This window comes from Hyperolius riggenbachi, chromosome 3, assembly GCF_040937935.1.
Source record: "Hyperolius riggenbachi isolate aHypRig1 chromosome 3, aHypRig1.pri, whole genome shotgun sequence".
Classification (NCBI taxonomy): domain Eukaryota; kingdom Metazoa; phylum Chordata; class Amphibia; order Anura; family Hyperoliidae; genus Hyperolius; species Hyperolius riggenbachi.
The window spans coordinates 219,021,366-219,043,163 of NC_090648.1; the positions used below are offsets into that span (position 1 = coordinate 219,021,366).

A 21,798-nucleotide genomic window follows, 5' to 3' on the forward strand; every position below is an offset into this window, starting at 1 on the left:
GAAACCTTACAAACCGGTAGCAGAGTCACCATCTAAGGATAGCTCATTTTATATCTCCCTGGGATGTATTTCTAAATGTAAATGAAAAACCTTCCCTCGTGGACAAAAACATTTCTTTTATATATGTAGTTTTTGAAGTGTGTGTTTGGGTATATAATATATATATATATATATATATATATATATATATATATATATTTATTATGTATACACATGTGTGTACATATATATTTTATACACACATACAGTACATACTGTATGATGAATTATGAGCAAAAATAAAAACAAAACAATTACTCATTGACCCAAAAGTTGGCTAAACAGGAGTGTTTTACCACTGATTTACTGAAAGATTTCACTCATTAATAAAATCCCAACCCAGGAGTGTGTCAGATGTACTGTATTGTCACCATTTTAATGAAATGATTCTCAAATAATTCTGAGTACAAACCTTATCTAAGTCACAGTGCCTCTTAGAGTAGAGCTGCAGGCACACCACAGCAACAAAAAATAAAAAAATACAGATGCAAACTGCAGATAATATATATCAAGGTGAAGCAGCATTCCCTCACACATACTTTTAGCATTCAAAATAGAAGTAAAAATGAACTCCTAATATAGGGTAGGCATCCATCCTCATGTACAGCACCTCCTTTGCGTAGGATTTTCTTTCTGAGTCAGCCTGGTCAGGTTCTTTGCAGCAGCTGCAGCTTGACTTTTCTCCTCAGTAGTTACCGTGGCAAACAGATAGATCGCATTGATAAGACACTTGCTGGGAATGCGAATTAAAGCCAAAAGCATGGGAAGCTCTAAAAGGCTCAGGTCTTCTATATGTGCAGACATGTAAAAATCAAAGTAAAACACCTGATCTTCCATGTAAATTGCACCAGACCACCTTGTAAAGCGCACAGTGGTTTTAGGGAGTAAATACCCATTTAAACCATGCTGTGCCCATCCTACATGAACTTAGGAATAAATACCACAACCAGGACCAGCAATCATCAAGAAAGAATAAATATTTTTTTTCTGTTTGTACTTAAACATGATGCAAACACCGTGCGTCCCACTTCCTCCCTGCTCATGCAGATGCATTATTTACAAGTTTGAAAAATACTGCTGTCTTCTGTTCACTTTAATCTTGTTTTGTTTTTAAAAGTCATGTACAAAGCTATTTTTTTTTTAATTTTTTTCTTCTATTTTTTTTTTCAACTTTTCAAAGCTGTTCAGCTCCAACCCAGGGTAAGAAAAGGTGCCAGGGATAGTCTGAAGACAAAAGGTAAAAGAATGATGGCTAAACACTGGCAAGACGAGAGACCTGTATAATGGAGGACAGAGGAAGGCGAAGGCAAAGAGGGGGAGAGCTGCAAGGGGGTGAGGAAGGGAGAATTGCCTTCCTAGAGGGCAGTGGCAGGGAAATCAGCCTGATTATGGCAAGCCAGTTTAGAGAAAGCATTAGCAAATAGCTGAGGGGCTGCACACACTTTAACACCTTGGGAGCCAGAGGGACCAGCATTATTTTGTCAGACATTTCCCATGGAGAGCAAGGTTTTGCCAGTCACTGTGTGCCAAGGCATTAAATACTGCCTACAATACTGTCAAACCATTGCCTCTGCTAACTGCTTTCCTTTTATTATTACAATATAATTTACTTAAACTTTCAAAAAACAAAGGAGGAATAAAAATAAACCAAAAAAAAAAGTCTGGCAGGATCGCAGGAGATAAGAGCAAGAGAGGGAAAGGAAGGATGGCAGAATGTGCAGGGGCTGGCCTTAGGGCACAGATTTGCATTTTAATGGTAGTTGAAATCTAGTGTCAAGTGGCAACAGAGGTTAATCTGTGGGGACGGCTCAGTCCTCAATATATTCCCACAAGTCCTTTTCATAACCTTCGTGCACATGAAGTAGCAGAACCCGCCTCCTGCTCTCACAGTATCTAAGAAAAGAAGCAGAACAGAGTCATTAATAATAATATAAATACTAACTACATTTTTTGTAGCAATATAATAGGAACTCCCACAATGTAACATTCCCTTATCCTACTGGTTATAGCACACTTAGGGCCGGTTTCCACTAGAGCGAATCTGCATGCGTTTCCTGCATGCAGATTTGCATAGACAATACAAGTGGATGGGCCTGTTCCCACTTGTCAGGATTTCCGAGTGATTTTCTGTGCAGAAAAAATCTGCACGGCAGAGCCATCAGAATTCGCATACCGCTATGCGATTCGCATACAATGTATGTAATAGGAAATTCGCATGCGGTTTTACTATGCAAATTTTCATGTGATGTAATCACAACTCGCGCTAATTCTGTATTCTATAGAATAAATTTTATTAAAATATAATGTATAAAATTCCAAAATTCCACACTCCACACTCATACACATCACAACCACTCAATATTGTTATAGGGCCCTTTAAATCAGCAGTGCTTTAATTGCCAACTAACTATAATAAGTTCGATAGGAATCACTTATCAATGCACAGAAGGGATCCAATTTGTGCTTAAACTTGTGAATAGATAGTTCTTATGTTTATAGATAACACATTTATTATGCAGAAGCGCTCATATCTGTGCATGAAGGGGATCCAATTTAAATTGTCCCGTTTTCATTGAGGAAAATTACAAACAGATCCTACTTATGTTGTCTCAGAGTGACAGGGTTCAGGTCTCTTATATAGGAGCTCTGTTAGTAATCACTTAGTATCCAGTCCTTCTGAGGAGGACCGACGTTAATCGGTCGAAACGCGTTAAGGTTAATTTGATTTACTATTACGATCAGTTAAGGGCAAGGATCTGGCTGACCTACAGCGCGCAGCAGCCGTTCTGAATAACAAAGATCCAATACGCTGCAGTGGTGACGTCACCCAACTAGCGCACACCGGTACCAGCTGGGCGAAAGTAGTACAGCGAGGGGACTCTGGACAACCAGAGCGGCCCCGCCTGAACACCGCCGACAGTGGAAGGCAGCGCGGAGATCGTAGAGGATAAACACTTGCATCAGAGAGGTTTTCAGAAAAGAATCCATGGTGAGTGCAGCTGGCTATGAGAGACTGACATATAAGAATTAAACATACAAGGAATCGTTGTACTGGATTCTAAGTGATTACTAACAGAGCTCCTATATAAGAGACCTGAACCCTGTCACTCTGAGACAACATAAGTAGGATCTGTTTGTAATTTTCCTCAATGAAAACAAGACAATTTAAATTGGATCCCCTTCATGCACAGATATGAGCGCTTCTGCATAATAAATGTGTTATCTATAAACATAAGAACTATCTATTCACAAGTTTAAGCACAAATTGGATCCCTTCTGTGCATTGATAAGTGATTCCTATCGAACTACTTATAGTTAGTTGGCAATTAAAGCACTGCTGATTAAAAGGGCCCTATAACAATATTGAGTGGTTGTGATGTGTAGGAGTGTGGAGTGTGGAATTTTGGAATTTTATACATTATATTTTAATAAAATTTATTCTATAGAATACAGAATTAGCGCGAGTTGTGATTACATTATATTTTGTGGTATTACATTGAGAGAGGGTTGAAGGTATCCCTCTACAACACGCAGCTTGTGTAGGGTTACTTACCAGCGCCATAAAAATTGTAAATTTTCATGTGAATTCGCATACGATTTCGCATAGAAACAATGGAAAAGCACACAGGCACTGCCATGGTTAAATTCGCATACATAGTCATTAATGCGAAATCGTATGCAAATTCGCATGAAAATTCGCATACAACTGCATGCAAATTTTTGGGAAACAGTGGAAACGGGCCCTTACAGTGGACCTGAACTCTTGCACAGGACAGAAGGAAAACAGAGAAATGCACTCTGTATGTATTTAGAAAGTTTAGCATGTCTAATTCACCCTCCTCACTGTAATTTGATCTCTCAGTTGTGTCAGCTCAGGAATCTCCTCTGCCATGGCAGAGCAGTAAATTTGTAAACACAGAATGTTAATATGTCTGCTTCCATGAATCAGGAAGTAGACACACTGCAAATTTATTGCAGGATTTGTATCAGCTGTAACAAAGAAATAGTTTTCTTTAACCGCTTCCAGACCTTGATGATGGAAATCTACGCCCTATTTTGAAGAAGCAGGTGGTTTTGGCACACATAGCTCATCGCCAGGCGCCTGAACCATGCACACCATAGCAGCAATGTTATGCTGCACGGAGTGCGTAATGGTAATTCGGGACTTTGGCGGCTGTCGGACCCGAATTACTTCTCCCTCCAAGTTGCAACACCTCAGTGGGGGAAAATAGTATTTACCGCCGCCGGGGAGTTTTGCGGCACCAGGGAGGACAGTCATTCGGCTCTCCTGGCGCCCGACTCACCAACGACGCAATGACACATACGATGTTATGATCCTCTTCTACGCCAGGGGGTAGATTTCAATCTCCTCGTCGCATGTTCCCACAGTTTGGGTCACTCTCTCCTCACCACAGATCACCTACACTGCCATCCATATGATGGCAGAGCTGCGTGAGCTGGTCAGGAGCTGATTTCATTGGCTCCTGAGCCTGTCATCACCGTGAGCCAATCCCATTGGCTTACATTAATGGACAGGGTCAGGAGCCAATGAAAGTGGTTCCTGACCTGCTCGCACAGCTCTACCGAGATAGCGATGGCAGAGAGAGGGACCTGCGCCGATGGGAAAGCTGCATGACCGGCGGGTATGTACGGTAATTTGTTGGGAGGTGCCGTTCTTTGGTACCAGCAGTCACTGGTCCTTAAAGGGCCAGAGACTGCTGGTACAGAAGTGGTTTAAAGAGAACCTGAACTGAAAATAAAAAGTCAAAGTAGTCTACACCTCAATCTCTTTCTCCTCTCCTGCATCCCATATGTCCACTGTGATCGATGGAATTCTCTGTCCTCCATTTTAAAAATGGCCATCACTCCATAATAGCTTCTTGGTCAGCACACTGTTAAACTGTAATATCACCCACTTGAGCCATAGGGAAACATGGACATGGACCTTGCACATTCAGTTGTAACTGACAGCTGCTGATGTATAACTGACAGCAACTGGTATATTTCAGTTCTGACAAAATATTGTCAGAATTGGAAGGGATCACTGTAAGAAGAAAATGGTGAGCTTCTGAGAGTAACTGATGGTGATGTTAGTATGTAATATTCATTTGCAGCTACGTCATGTGTTTATTTTAAATAATTTTAGTTGCTTCGGGTTCCCTTTAAGGTTATTATACTGTTGCGTATCATTTAGAGCAGAGAGGAAGTTCTGAGTTAAGGTCCTCTTTAATGCGGATCAACCTCTCCTACAAGTCATGCTAATGCGGATCAACCTCTCCTACAAGTCATGCTAATAATGATTAATATCAGTCCTCATCTTTGCATATTAATTACACATACCCACCTGTTCAGTCACAATTTATTAAATTTAATATCAGAAGCAACATTGTACCAACCAGGGCAGTGGAGTCGGTACAAAAATCATCCAACTCTGACTCCTTAATTTATGAAACCACCGACTCCAGGTACCCAAAATTGCTCCAACTCAGACTCCTTAGTCTAATACTTACCAGGGCTGTGGATTTGGTACAAAAATCATCTGACACCCGACTTCTCAGTTTATGAAACCACTGACTCCAACTCCGAGTCCAGGTTCACAAAATTTCTCTGACTCCTCAACTCCGACTTCAACTTTGACTCCACAGCCCTGGTACCAACCATGCAGCTCAAATCTTTAAAGCATTAGTGTGCTTATACTACTGAATATATATACCTACATTACTAATCTGAGACCCATTTTATAATTCTAGCATGCCACCTCCAGTGTGTATAGTATAAGTTGCTAATCTATGCTTATAATTATCACAATCTAGCTAGTGTGTTTATTCCAGTTTGGAAATACAGTATTGCATTTTCTGTTTGTTTGTACTGCTCATCATCCATGTGTAGAACTTATCACTAATATACGCTCTAATGTATCAACATTACGTGTTAAAGGGATACTGTAGGGAGGGTCGGGGGAAAAGGAGTTGAACTTACCAGGGGCTTCTAAAGGTCCCCCGCAGACATCCTGTGCCCACGCAGTCACTCACCGATGCTCTGGCCCCGCCTCCAGTTCACTTCTGGAATTCCAGACTTTAAAGTCTGAAAACCACTGCGCCTGCGTTGCCATGTCCTCACTCCCGCTGATGTCACCAGGAGTGTACTGCGCAGACACAGACCATACTGGGCCTGCGCTGTGCGCTCTTGGTGACATCAGCGGGATCGAGGACACTGCAACGCAGGCGCAGTGGTTTTCAGACTTAAAAGTCTGAAATTCCAAAAGTGAACCGGAGGCGGGGCCAGAGCTTCGGTGGGTGGCTGCACAGGCACAGGATGTCTGCAGGGGACCGTTAGAAGCCCCTGGTAAGTTCAACTCATTTTCCCCCGACCCCCCTACAGTATCCCTTTAAAGCTAAGTACACAAATTACACTGTAACAAAGGATAAAGGTAGCACATATCAATTCAATTTATTTGCATGCATACAGACACTCCTAGCAACAAGCAGCTATATAAGAATAAAAACTGAGAAGCATTATGCATGCTATGAAATATCTCCCCATCCAAACGTAATGCTTTGGTCAGAGGCAAAATCACTATCCCCCCAGAAGATGGCTACCTTTTTTCCAGGCAGGTACAAATGATCGCATACAGAGGAAATTATACTGCTGTAATAATGCATCAAAGCATCATGTTTTAAGTGTTTTTATAAACTGTTTAATGTAATGCTATATGACACATGGGAAAACATTACATTGGAAACAAGAATATAACCTGAATGAAAAACATACCTGTACTTATCTTGTACTTTCTGCTTAATGTCTTGTAGAGAATCCTGGGAAATATCCCTTTCCAGATATCCAGACAGAACTTCCGTCGCATTCTCTAAATCTGCCTGATTATTCTTTAAAAAAAAAAAAAAAAATCTTAAATCTTACAAAAATGCCAAAGCATCTTACTAACATGAAATGATAATGAGGTTAGGCCTGAACGATTTTAGGAAAGGATTGAATTGCACGATTTCTGCCAGAAATTGCGATTTCGATTCAATACACGATTTTCTACTCACAACGATGGATCAGATCGCTCTGACCATCCATGACACAAAACCTCAATGTTTGTGAACCCAGGCTTAACCCAGGTGTAGAATTTAGTAATAGGTTCCCCTTTTATGCAGCTTATTACTCCTGGAAGAAAAAAAAAAATATATATAAGGCAGCACAGTGGCGTAGTGGTTAGTGCTCTTGCCTTGCAGCACTGGGTCCCTGGTTCAAATTCTAGCCCGGTCCTAGCCCTGCGAGGAGTTTTTATGTTATCTCCATGTCTGTGTGGGTTTCCTCCGGACACTTTGGTTTCCCCCCACATCCAAAAAAACCTACAGATAAGTTAATTGGCTACTGAAAATTGGCCCTATACTATGGTACATATATAGACATATGACTATGGTAGGGATTAGATTGTGAGCTCCTCTGAGGGACAGTTAAGTGACAAGACCATATACTCTGTACAGCGCTGCGTAAGAGATAGTGATATCTATATCTATCCATCCATCCATCCATATATATATCTATATCTATCTATATATATCTATATATCTATATATATATCTATATATATATATATCTATATATATATATCTATATATATATATCTATATATATATATCTATATATATATCTATATATATATATATATATATATATATATATATATATATCTATATCTATATCTATACACACACATATATATATCTATATATTTGTATTATATATTACTATACATATCTCAGTACTGTGTGACATGACAGCAGTGACTCTCCATGTAGCCTATCAGGGTGACATTTTCAGTGTCAGTCACTGTCACCCAGGCACGCAGCAGCACACACCACAGGGCATGCAGAGAGGGGACCACAGTAATAGTAGTTTGCTGACTGTCCCCTGCCAGGTAGGGAGCAGACAGAAGTGAACGGCTCGCTCGGCTCCCCGGGCAGCGCGCATCTCTCAGGCTCTTCTCATTTTCTGGGCGAAGGGGGCGGGACAAGCCATCCTTCCTGTGTATGCCTGTCTGCCCCATTCACCAGCCTGGCTGTCACCCGGAGAGGGAGGGAGAATGATCCGACTCATTAACCCCTCACTGGCCTCCTCTCCAGCACCTACAGGGAACATTTCTGCTTTTGCTATACGCGACTGAGGAGGAGGGAGCTGGAAGCAGAGCAGGAATCAGCAGCTGCAAAAACCGCAGCTCTGACGATCTCAAGATCGTCACACTGCTGATCGCGATTTTCGGTTTAAAACCGAAAATTGTTCAGCCCTAAATGAGGTTATACAAAGGACAACAAAATCCTGCACTAACAACCCATGCTAGTAAGTGGACTACCTTACAGAACAGTAGCAAAACTAAATACAAAGTTTATTAAGAAGAAAATACATCAAATTAAGATTAAAGAGATACTGTAGGGGGGTCGGGGGGAAATGAGCTGAACTTACCCGGGGCTTCTAATGGTCCTCCGCAGACATCCTGTGTTGGCGCAGCCACTCACCGATGCTCCGGCCCCGCCTCCAGTTCACTTCTGGAATTTCTGACTTTAAAGTCAGAAAACCACTGCGCCTTCGTTGCCGTGTCCTCGCTCCCGCTGTCACCAGGAGTGTACTGCGCAGACACAGACCATACTGGGCCTGCGCTGTGCGCTCTTGATGACATCAGCGGGATCGAGGACACGGCAAAGCAGGCGCAGTGGTTTTCTGACTTTAAAGTCTGAAATTCCAGAAGTGAACCGGAGGCGGGGCCGGAGCATCGGTGAGTGGCTGTGCGGGCACAGGATGTCTGCGGGGGACCATTAGAAGCCTCGGGTAAGTTCATCTAATTTTCCCCCGACCCACCTACAGTATCCCTTTAAATAAAATTCTAAAATGTACACAAAATTATACGTGCATGACTCTGCTGATTATATGCAGTAAGGGCTGGTTCACACTATAAGCATTTTTTTTTTTTTTTTTAAATCGCTAGCAATTCTAAAATTGATGTAAAAGCGCTTGTGTAATGAAATCCTGTTTATTAAGAGGTTCAATATATAAACAGGTTTTACAGGAATTCAAAGAATATATCTTCTAAGAAAATGTAGCAGATAAATAAACATACCAAAGGTAACATATTATTCCATGAAACCTAAGAAGGAGGATAAAGAGGAGTGAACCTCTTTTCTTTTTCCTTATCTAGTGTAGAGTCATAAAAGACGCATGTAATAATTAAGGTAAGAGTGAGAACAATCACATGACTGATATAGAGCTATGTCATATCCTAGCATTCGTCTCAATCAAAGTAAATCAGGATTAAGGGGCAAACATCATATTCAGAGAAAAGGGAGGGGAATGGAGAGATTAGGGTTCAGAAGCTAAATCGAAGTTGATATCCCAGAAGTCCCAGGTTTTACAAAATTGTCCTGCGGATTCATTGACCAAGGAGGACAGATATTCCATTATCCTGATCCTGCGTATGCGGATGATAACCTCCTCTCAAGTGGGAGGATGATTGTTTTACCAATTGGCCGAAATCTGTAGTCTCGCGGCAGTAAGGATGTGATTTACCATTTTCCGAGCATGAGAACGGAGCCCTGGTGGGGATTTGCCCAAAACATAAACCCATGGATTCAGCTGAATCTTTTTCCTAATGACTTTAAAAATCAAGTCAGCTATAGACTGCCAGAACGCCAGGATTCTGGGGCAGGACCAAAATATATGGGCCAAAGTCCGTCTATTACCACATCCCCTCCAACACTGAACTGAGGTAGTTGGAAATAGTCTGTGTAAAAGTACAGGGGTATAATACCACTTAAACATTAATTTATAAATGTTTTCTTTTAGAGTAGTGCATATGGAGGATTTTCTGGCATTATCCCATATATTTTCCCAGTCAGTATAGTCTAAAGATTCGTTAAATTCCTCTTCCGAATATATCATGTAGTTATGGCTTGCGGGTTGTTGGGAGCCCTTCAGTGAGAGGATACCATACAATTTAGAAATAGATTGAGATGGCCTCTGGGTTTCTAAAGTCATTTTCTCAAATTCAGTAAGAGGAGGTAAGTTATTACTAGCTATCCTGGAGGCAGTGCAAGAACGGAGTTGTAAATATGGACCGATTTACGATTTTGGACGCAATTTTACATGCAAATCCGATTTGTGATTTTTAACCGGTACTGCATGCTGTATTTTTCTTCTCATTTTGATACCATCCAGGGAAAAATCGGAATCGCAAATCAGATTTGCAGTGGGCCTAAAAGCGCTTTGAACAGCGATTTTGTGAACATTTTTCAAGCAATTTTGTTTTAAAAGATCTTCAGTTACAGGTCGGAGTGCACTTCCTGTTTTTCTGCACACACAAAATTGCAAATCACAAAAAACGCTTACAAAATCGCTTGCAAAAACCCCCAAATCTCTAAAATTGCCAGCAAAAAGCTTAACAAAATCGTTCACAAAGGCAGTTAGCGCTTGCGATTTCTAGTGTGAACTTGGCCTAAAAGTGTAGGCATAAAAAAACCCACAGCACTATCTCTTTGGTACACTAGTACTCCATACATTGCCAAAGTGCCAGTGCTCGATGCAGTCAAGTGTTTGGGCAGAGGAGGGGTTTTCTTGGGCATTGGCATTTAGCTACAACCAGCGATACTTGGGCCTCAATTTTGGTAGCTACAGGGAGTGCAGAATTATTAGGCAAGTTGTATTTTTGAGGAATAATTTTATTATTGAACAACAACCATATTCTCAATGAACCCAAAAAACTCATTAATATCAAAGCTGAGTATCTTTGAAAGTAGTTTTTAGTTTGTTTTTAGTTTTAGCTATTTTAGGGAGATATCTGTGTGTGCAGGTGACTACTACTGTGCATAATTATTAGGCAACTTAACAAAAAACAAATATATACCCATTTCAATTATTTATTTTTACCAGTGAAACCAATAGAACATCTCAACATTCACAAATATACATTTCTGACATTCAAAAACAAAACAAAAACAAATCAGTGACCAATATAGCCACCTTTCTTTGCAAGGACACTCAAAAGCCTGCCATCCATGGATTCTGTCAGTGTTTTGATCTGTTCACCATAAACATTGCGTGCAGCAGCAACCACAGCCTCCCAGACACTGTTCAGAGAGGTGTACTGTTTTCCAACCTTGTAAATCTCACATTTTATGATGGACCACAGGTTCTCAATGGGGTTCAGATCAGGTGAACAAGGAGGCCATGTCATTAGTTTTTCTTCTTTTATACCCTTTCTTGCAAGCCACGCTGTGGAGTACTTGGACGCGTGTGATGGAGCATTGTCCTGCATGAAAATCATGTTTTTCTTGAAGGATGCAGACTTCTTCCTGTACCACTGCTTGAAGAAGGTGTCTTCCAGAAACTGGCAGTAGGACTGGGAGTTGAGCTTGACTCCATCCTCAACCCAAAAAGGCCCCACAAGCTCATCTTTGATAATACCAGCCCAAACCAGTACTCCACCTCCACCTTGCTGGCGTCTGAGTCGGACTGGAGCTCTCTGCCCTTTACCAATCCAGTCACGGGCCCATCAACACTCACTCTCATTTCATCAGTCCATAAAACCTTAGAAAAATCAGTCTTGAGATATTTCTTGGCCCAGTCTTGATGTTTCAGCTTGTGTGTCTTGTTCAGTGGTGGTCGACGTTTCAGCTTGTGTGTCTTGTTCAGTGGTGGTCGTCTTTCAGCCTTTCTTACCTTGGCCATGTCTCTGAGTATTGCACATCTTGTGCTTTTGGGCACTCCAGTGATGTTGCAGCTCTGAAATATGGCCAAACTGGTGGCAAGTGGCATCTTGGCAGCTGCACGCTTGACTTTTCTCAGTTCATGGGCAGTTATTTTGCGCCTTGGTTTTTCCACACGCTTCTTGTGACCCTGTTGACTATTTTGAATGAAACGCTTGATTGTTCGATGATCACGCTTCAGAAGCTATGCAAGATATCTCACTATTTTTGACTTTTCTAAGCCTGTCAAGTCCTTCTTTTGACCCATTTTGCCAAAGGAAAGGAAGTTGCCTAACAATTATGCACACCTGATATAGGGTGTTGATGTCATTAGACTACACCCCTTCTCATTACAGAGATGCACATCACGTAATGTGCTTAATTGGTAGTAGGCTTTCGAGCCTATACAGCTTGGAGTAAGACAACATGCATAAAGAGGATGATGTGGTCAAAATACTCATTTGCCTAATAATTCTGCACTCCCTGTATGTGAGGTAAATATTTTTTGTAGGTAAAATACCTCATGAAGTATTTTCCTTTTTTTCTTTTTCTTTTTTTTTTTTTTTTTTAGCAATTCTGAAAGATTTTTCTCCATTTCCGAACATGAGGTAAAACATGAGGGAAATGCATAAAGTGAGGTAAAACATGAGGTAGTTTTTGTTTGATAACCCTACCAGAATTAAGGTCTTGGTGTTTTATGCCACACTGCATAAGTGCACAAGTGTAGGATAGATGAGAAGTGGTTGGGAATCAGGAGTGGTGATGGGGAGGGGGACTAACAATATGCAGGTACAGATGAAGGTACAGAAAAGTCTCCAGGACAAGCACTTTTGTCCTATCAGCTTTTGGTCCCTCTCACAATGTGAATGGCTTGAAAGCTACACAAACCTACTAGATATTGCACTGTGTCCATACAGCTGAACTGTCCAATCTACCTATTCCATGTGCTGTGCCTGCTGCATGAGCTCCCAACCCTGGTTGGCAGTGGATGTTCATTACAGGGACAGTAAGCAAGGGGAGGAAACAGGTAGCAGTAGAAAAAAAAGAGCTGTGCCAACTGAATTGACCAGATCCTGTGGTTTACACTTCCAGTCTGTATACCAGATAGAAGTTGGGGCATGACGACATTACATATATTAAATAAGGCCACAGGGAAAAAAAAAAAAAAAAAAAAAAAAAAGAGCGCGGGGTGAAACCATAATAGTAAAATCGTATAGAACAATTTTTTTTTAAATCATTTCTGCAACTTAATCGGAGTTAGAATAATAAATATGTAAAAATAACAGTAATAAGGGCTCGGGTTGAAACCAAAATTGCAAAATATCATCAGACAATGAAAACGAAGAATTATTTACAGACATAATGAAGATAGTAAAACACTGGTAAATATTACTGATATTTTACTACAACAACTTAACCCCCCCCCCCCCTGTGGTGCCTAACCCTAAAATCCCCCCTTTCTGACGCCTAACCCCAAGACCCCACCCCCTTCCTGATGCCTAGCCCTAAAACCCTGCTTCCTGATGTCTAACCCTAAGACCCCCCCCCCCCCCCCTTCCTGATGCCTAGCCCTAAAACCCTTCTTTCCTGATGCCTAAACATAAAGTCCTCCCTCCTGACACAACCCTAAGACCCCCCCCCCCTTCCTCATGCCTAGCCCTAAAAACCCCCTTCCTGATGCCTAACCCTAAAACCCCCCTTCCTGATGCCTAACCCTAAAACCTCCCTTCCTGACACCCAACCTTAAAATTCCCTCTCTCCTTCGCAAATGATTCTCAAAACGAATTTCAAAATAATAATTCTCAAAAGGAAAAACTTCAGTTGGACGGGCCCCGCACCAGCTATTTATCGGGATCCCAAATTTCTGCTTTTGGCACCCAATAGCCAATATTTTGCATTAGCACCTATGGGGCGCCAAATAGTCCATTAGCCACAAGTGCCCACATTTCCTGCTTCTGACATCACACAGTGTTCTATTGTAACAGAATTGTTCAGAATAGTCACACTTGAAGGTTAAGGTACATTGTATTTGTATATAGTGCAGTTCTGTGTACACAGAGACTTTAGTTTGTTTACTACTTACTTCAAAGATAATTGACTGGTTGTTCTTCTTGAGGTAGAACGCGAAGACATAAGTGTACATGAGTGTGGAGCGGCACTGGCACAATACATCCACTGCCTTTTTTAGAAACTGTACTTCAATCCATGACATGTTGTGTTGCTGCATCTCCTCCATTTTCTGCTTGACTTGGGCATACAGCTTGTGCTCAAATCGTAGACTCTGCATGTGGTTCATATAGCGATTGCAGTAGAATAAGTATCTCTGTAAGGCTGCTCTGGATCGCTGCATTAAAAAATAAAAAAAGAAAGAAGAAAAGTAATCACTTCACAAGACAAGGAATCAGCACAGAAACTGAGCAATACAGTACAAACATGCCTCTATCCATATATCCACTACAGGACAAAGCACTAGGTACCTTCGTGTGAGCCCGAGGTGAGAGTTATATGGAGGCTGCCATATTTATTTCCTTTTAAGCAATACCAGTTGCCTGGCTATCCTAATACTTTCAGCCCTACACCCTGAACCAACATGCAGCAGATCAGGTGTTTCTGACAATATTGTCAGAACTGACAAGATTAGCTGCATGCTTTTTTTCTGGTGTACTTCAAACACTACTGCAGCCAAATAGATCAGCAGGGCTGCCATGCAACTGGCATGGTTTAAAAGGAAACCAATATGGCAGCCTCCATATCACTCACCTCGGGTTCACCTTTTTTCTTGGGCCGTGTTCCCACTTAAGCAAAGACTGGACATTTTTTTGCCTGTTCTCCGCTCATTGCCAAGCTGACAGTGAACGATTCCTATTTTATATATAAGAACCATTAACACACGTCAGCCTGCAACATATCCATTAGATCCTTTGCAGTAAGCAGACCGCACTTCTTTGCCGTCTGCAACAATACCAGAAGAGCAAATACGTTTCCACATATAGCATATGGGCTCCAGGCAGACCACAGTGGACCATCAGAGCGGACTGTCCGCTCCTGCTGGCCGCACGCGATACGGCACAAGTGGGAACCGAGCCTGAAGCTGCACTACTGCTGTATCCCAGCTATAAAATGACCCTAGGAAAGGTTAAAAACTCTGCAATAAGTATGCAAATTGTTAAAGTGGAATTACAGTCTAGAATGATAAAAACCATTTCCATACTGCATTACCTACTTTTATTCAGGTAATACCTTTAATGACTAAGGTTGTGTTCACACATAAAAGGTGTACATTTCTGGTCCAGTCCTGTCAGCTTTTTGTATGCGTTTCTAAGGCTGTGTTCACACATAAAAGGAGTACATGTGCAGATTTATGTGTGAACCAGGCCTAACTATCTAGCCAGTTATTAATGGTATTACTTGAATCATAGTTTGTTGGTTTGTCATCGGCATATCTGCTCCATGACAAAGGCTGGGTTCCTATTTGAGAGTTAAAACTGACTTTTTTTGTCCGTTTTACCTCACGGCAAAACTGACAGTGAACGGCTCCTATTTTATTTATAGAAATCGTTCACACTTGTTAGTCTGCAATGGATCTGTTGGATCAATTGCAGTAAGTGGACCACACTTCTGTGTAGTCCCCGATAATCCCGGACAGGTGGATGCGTTCCCCATATAGCCTATGGTGGTAACACATTTCCCCCAGGCTCCAGCCAGACCATCAGAGCGGACACTACACTGTCCGCTTCTGGTGGCCGCACCTAGTCCAGCAGCAGATGGGAACTGAGCCCAACACCAGCATACTACACTTGCTCCTCCCAGCTCACAGAACAGCATTGCTAGAAGCTATCATTGCATGAAAATTGTACATAATTATTTCATTTGTAATAGATTTTGGTAAAAAAAAAAAAAAAGTTCTTCTGTAGTTTTGAAGAGCTGTTATGGTACTAAACAGAGCAATTATAGAGGTCAATGAATATGCTGTTAAAGAGAAACCGTGACCAAGAATTGAACTTCATCCCAAACAGTAGCTAATACCCCTTTTACATGAGAAATCTTTTCCTTTTCACAAACCATCATCAGGGGGCTCTGTATTGCTGATATTGTGGTGAAACCCCTCCCACAAGAAACTCTGAGGACCATGGTTCTGGCAGTTTTCTGTCTGTGAACCTCATTGCATTGTGGGAAATAGCCGTTTACAGCAGTTTCCAACTTTTAAAAAAAGCAAGCAGCAGCTACATCACCAGCCAGCAGTAAAAATGTCACCATGTAATAAATGTCAGAATGTAAATCGGGGATTTAAAATATTTTACAATGGGCAAACACTGATTAAATCATTTATACATAATTATTGTAAAAATGAAGCACTTTATTACATCATTTTCACTTGAGTTCCTCTTTAAAGAACAAGTGAAACCTATGCTAACCTAAAAATAAAAAAACACGTGTATATAAGTAAATAAATACTAGTTCTACTTACATAACAGATGTATTGCACTGCCACATTATGATTCCTGTGAATTTAATAAAGGAAAAGCAAAGAATCCTATTCTAGATAGTTTCCATCTTGGTTACCTTTGACCTCCTGACATTTACATAGTTACATAGTTATTTTGGTTGAAAAAAGACATACGTCCATCGAGTTCAACCAGTATAAAGTACAACACCAGCCTGCTCCCTCACATATCCCTGTTGATCCAGAGGAAGGCGAAAAAACCCTTACAAGGCATGGTCCAATTAGCCCCTAAAGGGAAAAATTCCTTCCCGACTCCAGATGGCAATCAGATAAAATCCCTGGATCAACATCATTAGGCATTACCTAGCAATTGTAGCCATGGATGTCTTTCAAACGGAAGGAAAGCATCTAAGCCCCCTTTAAATGCAGGTATAGAGTTTGCCATAACGACTTCCTGTGGCAATGCATTCCACATCTTAATCACTCTAACTGTAAAGAACCCTTTCCTAAATAAATGGCTAAAACGTTTTTCCTCCATGCGCAGATCATGTCCTCTAGTCCTTTGAGAAGGCCTAGGGACAAAAAGCTCATCCACCAAGGTATTATATTGCCCTCTGATGTATTTATACATGTTAATTAGATCCCCTCTAAGGCGTCTTTTCTCTAGACTAAATAAACCCAGTTTATCTAACCTTTCTCGATAAGTGAGACCTTCCATCCCACGCATCAATTTTGTTGCTCGTCTCTGCACCTGCTCTTTTTCTCCTCTTGTTAACCTGCTCTTTTTCTCCTCTTGTTAATTGCTTATTCGTTACCAGCCCTCCTCCCAGTGTCTTCAGACACTCCCACTGAGGTCTATACTAGGAAGTGCACTGTCTTATTTCATTAGAAAGAGGGGGAACATGGGAAGAGGAGGAATATATTATAGATAAAAAGACCCCCCAGCATGCAACTGTTTGGCAATGGCAATTAAAGGGCCAGTGCTCCTAAGGTATGTGATAACTCCAAACCATAAAAGCAGAAAAAAAGTTTTGAATGCAGGATTAGCATCTTTATCACTGAAAATCACTGATTTTTATGGTGACAATTCCGCTTTAAGGTGCATACACTTGCTCTAAGATTGTTGCCCACAGGGAGACAGTTGGGGCTGATGGCTGTACAGATGTGTCACTGGGCTACAGCCTTGCAACATGATCTGTTGCTATGGAGGGGGTTGGAACGATAATGGCACCGCACATGACAAAGTGGGAGGGGTGATGCAATGAAGCAGCTATACACATGCATGATTATTGCCACAGATGGCTCCAGCCGTCTGCCTGGCCTTTAGGCCAGTTGCAGCAACCTGATAAGGCCCTGCATTGGAAAAAAAAACCTAAACAAAAAACAAACCCTGGCTTTTAACCCCTTAGTAACTTTTCAGGAATAAATATGACTAATTTTGAATATAGTTCCCCTTCAAATTATGTTCTAGTGAGCATTGCTTTTTATGGTGTATGAGTGGCCTTGAAGTGGAGAAAAAAAAAAAAAAGTGAATGGTTAGTATGTCAGTAAGTTTCATATAGTTACCTCTTGTGCATCTCTGGCAGCCTTTGCATCATCTTCATTGTAGCGATTACAATTATACCTGTAACAATAAGCAATACTTAGCATTTCAGTTTCAGCGTCAGGTAGGGTGGGGGACTGGCATACTTAGCATTTTGTAAATGCAGTTAATGTTTAATCAGTTAGTGGCACCAAACCACACCAATTACTGTCAGCTCCATGCTACTGCTGTACCTCCCCCTCTTATCAGGACTCAGTCCCTGAGGCAACATTGCATGCAGGGCCAACACTGTACAGATGTATTGCTAGCTTAAAGGTTAGACACGAGTCATGTAGCTACATGGAGAAGAGGGGAGGGGTTCGACGTCACACAGGAGCCGGGTGAGCGGGAAGAGCAATCCCCGCAGCCAACAATCAGCAAATGTGCTGTGTTTGGTTCAGTTCCGTGCTGCATATATTTGCATAAAATTTGCATCAACTCAGAATTAGCATCTCATTGACCATCCCTACTCTACCCTGACATTAAATTTAATAAAGTTTGGGGTAGATTTTTCACTTTAACTTTTTCTGGACTGTAGGGAAGAAAGTACACTGCATGTTTTAAAATCGTACAGCATCTTGATTTATACCGCATGCAAGTTGCCTGCGATTCCCATACAATGCTTTTCTATGGAGCATCAAATCTTAATGCATTATGTATGTGCTTTTATAATAAGAATAATTAAAAAAAAATAGGACTATTTTCCTTTTGTTGAAACGTCAGATTATTAAAAACAAGAAAAACATACAAAAACACAAATCCAAAAATCACAAACAGAGATAAATGCAGATATGCACATGGTTTTCTACACAGACAAGTGTGCTACCAGCCTAAGGTTTTGGCCCCTTAAAGAGAACCCGAGGTGTGTTTAAAGAATGTTATCTGCATACAGAGGCTGGATCTGCCTATACAGCCCAGCCTCTGTTGCTATCCCAAACCCCACTAAGGTCCCCCTGCACTCTGCAATCCCTCATAAATCACAGCCATGCTATTAGGCTGTGTTTACATCTGTAGTGTCAGTCTCAGCTGCTCCCCCGCCTCCTGCATAGCTTCGGTCCCTGCCCCCGTCCCTTCCCTCCAATCAGCAGGGAGGGAAGGGATGCAGGCGGGGACTGGAGTTCTGCAGGAGGCGGGGAGAGCAGCAGACTGACACTATAGAGATAAACACAGCCAGCTCTGACAAGCTGTTTGTCAGCAGCGTGGCTGTGATTTATGAGGGATTGCAGAGTGCAGGGGGACCTTAGGGGGGTTTGGGATAGCAACAGAGGCTGGGCTGTATAGGCAGATCCAGCCTCTGTATGCAGATAATATTCTTCAAACCCACCTCGGGTTCTCTTTAAGGACTAGAGACATTTTTTTTCTCTTTTCGATTGTGATCACTGTGATTGGCTCACTGTGTTCACAGGGTCAGGCACCAATACAATTGGTTCCTGACCAGCGCACAGAGATCAATTGTCATTACAATGCTGAGTGCAGCAGCTACAGAGGGGCGATATCGGTGGGAGAACGTGCAAATGGGAGACTGAAATCTACAGCCTGGCAGAAGTAAAAGGCTCCAAACGGTGAAGATTACGATCAGTTGCATCCAGAAGAGATCAATCAATGATGGCAGACACGAGTAAATGGCTGTTTAGGACTAACCAGGCACTTCAAAAATCTCTTCCCACAGTCCATGCATGCACACAGACTCCTGTAAACAGTGGAAGCGTGCTTCATTGACTTTTCCAGATCCAGGTCCTATATTTGCATACCTGAACAAAACTTTTTAATTTTAATCGTGAAACTATCTCGACGGCCTCAGTTACCATAAAACGCATGTAAAAATATGTCAGCTCTTCCTCACATCTGCTTCAGATTATATAACCATACTATGTAACTTGCCAAATATGCTTGTAAATGAACTATTTTGCACTCCAAGTTCTTTGAAAACGTTCTCTTACCCAACTACTCAAATAGCTAACATTTCTTTTTTCTGCCACCTACTTTGGTCGGGCATGCACTTGGCAGCACTAATTTTCATCCAATTCGATTATAATCGACCACTAAGCCACCTGAAGTATGGCCAACTTTAGTCAATCCGCAGGATTAAAGAATCCAGTTTACAATAAGAACTAAATAAGTTACAATCGAATCTATGAAAACATTCATCAGGCCTATCAGCCATTTATTTAAAGTGTAACTGTCGGGCATGAAATAAAAAATCAATTATTTCGTTTTATCTGGTAAACAAGTAATAAGGATGATAACCAGGCAATCCAAAAGTTAAAATCTCTATTACTTTTCTTGTTTATAAATGATCATTCCCCAGTTTACCTGACTCCTATTTGGCACTCACAAAATTTGGTACACAAAAAGGAAGTTGCAGGGCATGCTGGGTTGTCACGTTTTTGCTTCTGTACATTTAGTTAACTCTGATGGGAAATAAAGAAGCAAAAAAGACAACCCAGCATGCCTTGCAACTTCCTTTCTGTGTACCAAATTTTGTGTGTACCAAATAAGAGTCTCTCTCCCCTTGCCCTGGCTCCTTCTCTTCTCTCTTCCTTCCTCAGTCTTTTTAGCTATTCCTTCTCCTTTCTCTCTTTTCGCTGTCCACTTTTCTCTCTTTCGCTCCCTTCGCTGTCCACTTTTCTCCAGGACACACGGCGGGGCGTCTGGAGCTGCTGCGGAGCTGAGCGAGCGCCACCGGCAGACGGCCACCGGCTGCTCCCCTCACACAGCTCTCCAGACTTCCCCACTCGTCCGTCAGTATAGCTAGTGTGCTGTATATATAAGTGCTGTGTATATAAGTATATGCTACTTGTTCTACTGTACCTGACTGTATATGTTGGACTGCATGCACGTGTTTGTACCATCTCCGACCCTGTCTGTGCCAAAAATAATTCCGGGTACAACCCCCGTTGTACTTGCCGAAATAAACGTGATTCTGATTCTGATAAGAGTCAGGTAAACTGGGGAATGATCATTTATAAACAAGAAAAGTAATAGAGATTTTAACTTTTGGATTGCCTGGTTATCATCCTTATTACTTTGTTTACCAGATAAAACTAAATAATAGATTTTTGATTTTATGCCCGACAGTTACACTTTAAGGAAACAATCATTTCCACCAACTTCTCTGTTTTCATACAATGTGACCTTAATAATCTGATTGAAAATACAATTGTTCACTAAACACTGTGCCGTTTATAGGCACCTTAACCTCCCTGGCGGTTAATTTTTTTTGCCAAATTGGCAAAAAAAACTTTTTTTAAAATTTTTTTTTTTTTGTTTCATGTAAAGCTACCAGAGTGGTAGCTACATGAAACACCACTAGAGGGCGCATGTGTCCCTCTAGTGCGATCGTCGCCGGCATCTATAGCAAACAGGGGAACGCGTATACAACGCGTTCCCCTGTTTGGCTTCTCCTGTCGCCATGGCGACGATCGGGATGACGTCATGGACGTCAGCCGACGTCCTGACGTCAGACACCTCCGATCCAGCCCATAGCGCTGCCCGGAACTCATTGGTCCGGGCAGCGCAGGGCTCTGGCGGGGGGCCCTCTTTCGCCGCTGCGTGCGGCCGATCGCCGCAGAGCGGCGGCGATCAAGCTGTGCGCGCGGCTAGCAAAGTGCTGGCTGCGCGCACAGCAATTTACAGATTAAAAATCGCCCCACCAGGGGCTGAGATCTCCCCCTGCGCGGCATAGCCCGAGCTCAGCTCGGGCTTACCGCCAGGGAGGTTAAAGAGAACCCGAGGTGGGTTCTAAGAATCCTAATAGCAGACAGAGGCTAGGTCTGCATATCCTGCCCAGCCTCTGTTGCTATACAGCTTCCCCGCAGCCCCACTCTGCACTCTGCTATGCCCCCGTAAATCATCAGCCGAGCTAGCGATACATGGCGTGTCGACAGCCGGCTGTTTACCTTTGTAATGCCAGTCTCGCCGGTCCCCCGCCTCCTCCATAGCGCCGGTCCCCACCCGCGTCCCTTCCCTCCAATCAACAGGAAGGGACGCGGGTG

General features: G+C 42.0%; 1 protein-coding gene across 1 annotated transcript in view; it reads right to left on the reverse strand.

Annotated features, from left to right (window-relative positions):
* Window positions 1-389: 389 nt before the first annotated feature.
* ARIH1 (ariadne RBR E3 ubiquitin protein ligase 1) overlaps window positions 390-21,798 on the reverse strand; it is an 81,658-nt gene continuing 60,249 nt past the window's right edge. The window contains exons 11-14 of the mRNA XM_068275756.1: window positions 17,788-17,845; window positions 13,861-14,121; window positions 6,811-6,923; window positions 390-1,932 (exon numbers count right to left, since the gene is read on the reverse strand). Coding sequence (XP_068131857.1) covers window positions 1,848-1,932; window positions 6,811-6,923; window positions 13,861-14,121; window positions 17,788-17,845 — 517 coding nt within the window. The 3' untranslated portion in view covers window positions 390-1,847. The remainder of the gene's footprint in view (window positions 1,933-6,810; window positions 6,924-13,860; window positions 14,122-17,787; window positions 17,846-21,798) is intronic.